The sequence below is a fragment of the Tupaia chinensis genome, unplaced genomic scaffold (assembly GCF_000334495.1).
Source record: "Tupaia chinensis unplaced genomic scaffold, TupChi_1.0 Scaffold000479_1, whole genome shotgun sequence".
Lineage (NCBI taxonomy): Eukaryota > Metazoa > Chordata > Mammalia > Scandentia > Tupaiidae > Tupaia > Tupaia belangeri.
The window spans coordinates 280,279-282,865 of record NW_006159991.1 but is presented as its reverse complement, the minus strand read 5'-3'; the positions used below and the strand labels follow the sequence as shown (position 1 = coordinate 282,865).

The following is a 2,587-nucleotide window of genomic DNA, read 5'->3' as shown; positions in this document are numbered from 1 at the left end:
TTCCTTGCTCAGGACCCTGGCTGGTCCGGCTGGCAGACTTTGGAAGCCAGCAACTGAGGAGTTGGCTAAACCGCTGGCTTTTCTGTTGCAGACAACATAGGCGGCCCGGAAGGCAAAAGGGCTCGGACGGCCTACACCCGCTACCAGACCCTGGAGCTGGAGAAGGAGTTCCACTTCAACCGCTCCCTGACCCGGCGCCGCCGCATCGAGATCGCCAACGCGCTCTGCCTCACCGAGCGCCAGATTAAGATCTGGTTCCAGAACCGCCGCATGAAGTGGAAAAAGGAAAATAAACTCATCAATTCCACGCAGCCCAGCGGGGAGGACTCTGAGGCAAAGGCGGGCGAGTAGACGCCAGGGCCGAGACCAGGCCAGCGCTGCAATCTCCTTCCGCTTTGCACCCTTGCCCTCGCCTGCTCCCCAACATTTCCCCCAGCCTGCTCCCATCCAGGGACTTCCGGAGCTTCTGGGGAGCCTGGAGCTTTGCGAGCGCCTGGGCATTTATTCTTACAAAACAAAAACAAACGCAAAACCCAAAACAACAAAAAAAATCATACACGGCCAATCTCAGCGGTGGAGCAGAGTGCACTGTACAGTCTGGCTCCCCAACGCTGCTTAGACCGGCTCCAAGTTTCTGGGGGTACGCCTTGAATTCATCCTGCGCTCTTGTGCTAGCGTCTCTGCTCTCCCTGAGCTAGGGGCGAGGGGTTGCAAGGGATAAAGAACCCGGACCGAGCCCCGTTTGGAGTTTAGGAGTCTCTGCCTCGGTCCCTCCACTCGTAGTGTCGAAGAACATCACCAAATCATCTCTGACCACTGGAAGGCGGTAGGCTAAGGGCTGGGGTTCCAGCCTGGCCGTGGCCTTCCAGGCTGCCCAAGACTGGAAGAAGCTCTTGAGGAACAAAGAGGGCCCCGACAGAGCCTAGTCTCGGCCCCGGCCGCAACCGTCAGTGGAAGAGAAACAGCCTGAGTCCTCAGCCAAGGCGAGCCAACCTGGGCGCAGCGGAACATCACAGCCCCGGGAGCGACTGCGCTCCAGCAGGCTCCCGACTCCCAATTCTAGCTGTACGCCTTCGATAGTGCCGGCGCGGCCACCGCGGCAGCTTTCGGGACCTAACAGGGGAGCCCAGGGCCATGGGAGCCTCAAGAGTCCTGCCTTCCAAACGTGCCAGGGGCGCCTGTGAAGCTGGGCCTCAAGCTGGGAGACTCTTCTTGCCTCCCAGCTACATTTGTGATTTACTTTCGTCTTTTGGAGCCCAGGAAAAAATCTACGGAGATACTAGGCACTATCACGAAATGGTTCCATTAGCGTCCTCACTTTACTCCTGGAGGTCGAAGAAGACCCCAAAAACCCTGCACACGGATCCTTATCCTCCAAGCTGCCTCTGTGACCACAGAGAACCTGGGCCCACTCTCTGGGCTCATCGAGAACCCTCCAACTTGGGGCCAGGCTGGCTGGAAGAACAGACAGGGTGGTGAAGATTCTCTAGGCTGGATACGTAAGCAAATCAAATAGCAAACTAATGACACGAAAACCATATTTACACGAAAGAAAAATTGACTCCGGTTATAAGAGTGTATGGATTTTGACCTCGCCTAGGAGAAACACTAGACAAAAGCTATCTTTAATAGACGCCTGTCGTTTAAGAGCGGCAGGGACACTGTCCCTCATGCGCTCGCAAAACCAGAGCCGTAATTGTAGCTGCTGCAGCGGGCAGGATTTATTTCTCCAATTGGCTAAATGACCACTCCCCCCTTCCCCGAAGGTGATATCTGTATTTTCAAAATTCAAAGCCGCCGGCAGGACAGGCAGAACCGACCCTAACCTCGACACAAAAATAAGAGGGGCTGCAAATCGGGGGAAATAAAGTTGTAAATAAAATCCAAGTCGCCACCTCCCCCCAGTCCTCTGCGTCCTCGCCGGGCGTGCGATCGGCAGCTGACGGCCTCACAATTGGTACATCCTAATGGAACTGCGAGGGAAATGCAATAATTTTGCCATAATGGGCTGTAACCTCAATTCGACCCCGGCCCTTGCTGCCCGGGGTCGGAAGCGGGGCGATGCGCCTTGCCTCCAGCGGGTGGCGCTCGAGTCCGACTGAGCGGCGGCTGCGGGCGGCGGGCGCGCGCTCGGGGCGCGCGCGCCACCCCTCTTGCCTCCACCCAATTCCCCCATTAGTGCACGAGTTTACCTCTAGAGGTCATCAGGCAGGATTTACGACTGGACAACAAAAGCACGTGATTCGAAGTCGTACCCCATATTTGGGTGCCTACGTAGGAGGGAACCAAGTACATGTCCCAGTCATTTCCATAATTCATCATAAATTGTGCAAGGGTGCTATAGACGCACAAACGACCGCGAGCCACAAATCAAGCACACATATCAAAAAACAAATGAGCTCTTATTTTGTAAACTCATTTTGCGGTCGCTATCCAAATGGCCCGGACTACCAGTTGCATAATTATGGAGATCATAGTTCCGTGAGCGAGCAATTCAGGGACTCGGCGAGCATGCACTCCGGCAGGTACGGCTACGGCTACAATGGCATGGATCTCAGCGTCGGCCGCTCGGGCTCTGGCCACTTTG

The 2,587-nt window shown here is 55.8% G+C and overlaps 2 protein-coding genes across 2 annotated transcripts in view; both read left to right on the top strand.

Moving 5' to 3' along the window:
* The window catches only part of HOXA6 (homeobox A6), a 4,106-nt gene extending 3,739 nt beyond the window's left edge, over positions 1-367 (top strand). The window contains exon 2 of the mRNA XM_006156127.3: positions 92-367. Coding sequence (XP_006156189.1) covers positions 92-351 — 260 coding nt within the window. The 3' untranslated portion in view covers positions 352-367. The remainder of the gene's footprint in view (positions 1-91) is intronic.
* A 1,685-nt stretch (positions 368-2,052) lies between these two features.
* The window catches only part of HOXA5 (homeobox A5), a 2,527-nt gene continuing 1,992 nt past the window's right edge, over positions 2,053-2,587 (top strand). Inside the window, 2 exon segments of the mRNA XM_027774813.1 lie at positions 2,053-2,584; position 2,587. The exon segment at position 2,587 is cut by the window's right edge and continues 281 nt beyond it. Coding sequence (XP_027630614.1) covers positions 2,062-2,584; position 2,587 — 524 coding nt within the window. The 5' untranslated portion in view covers positions 2,053-2,061.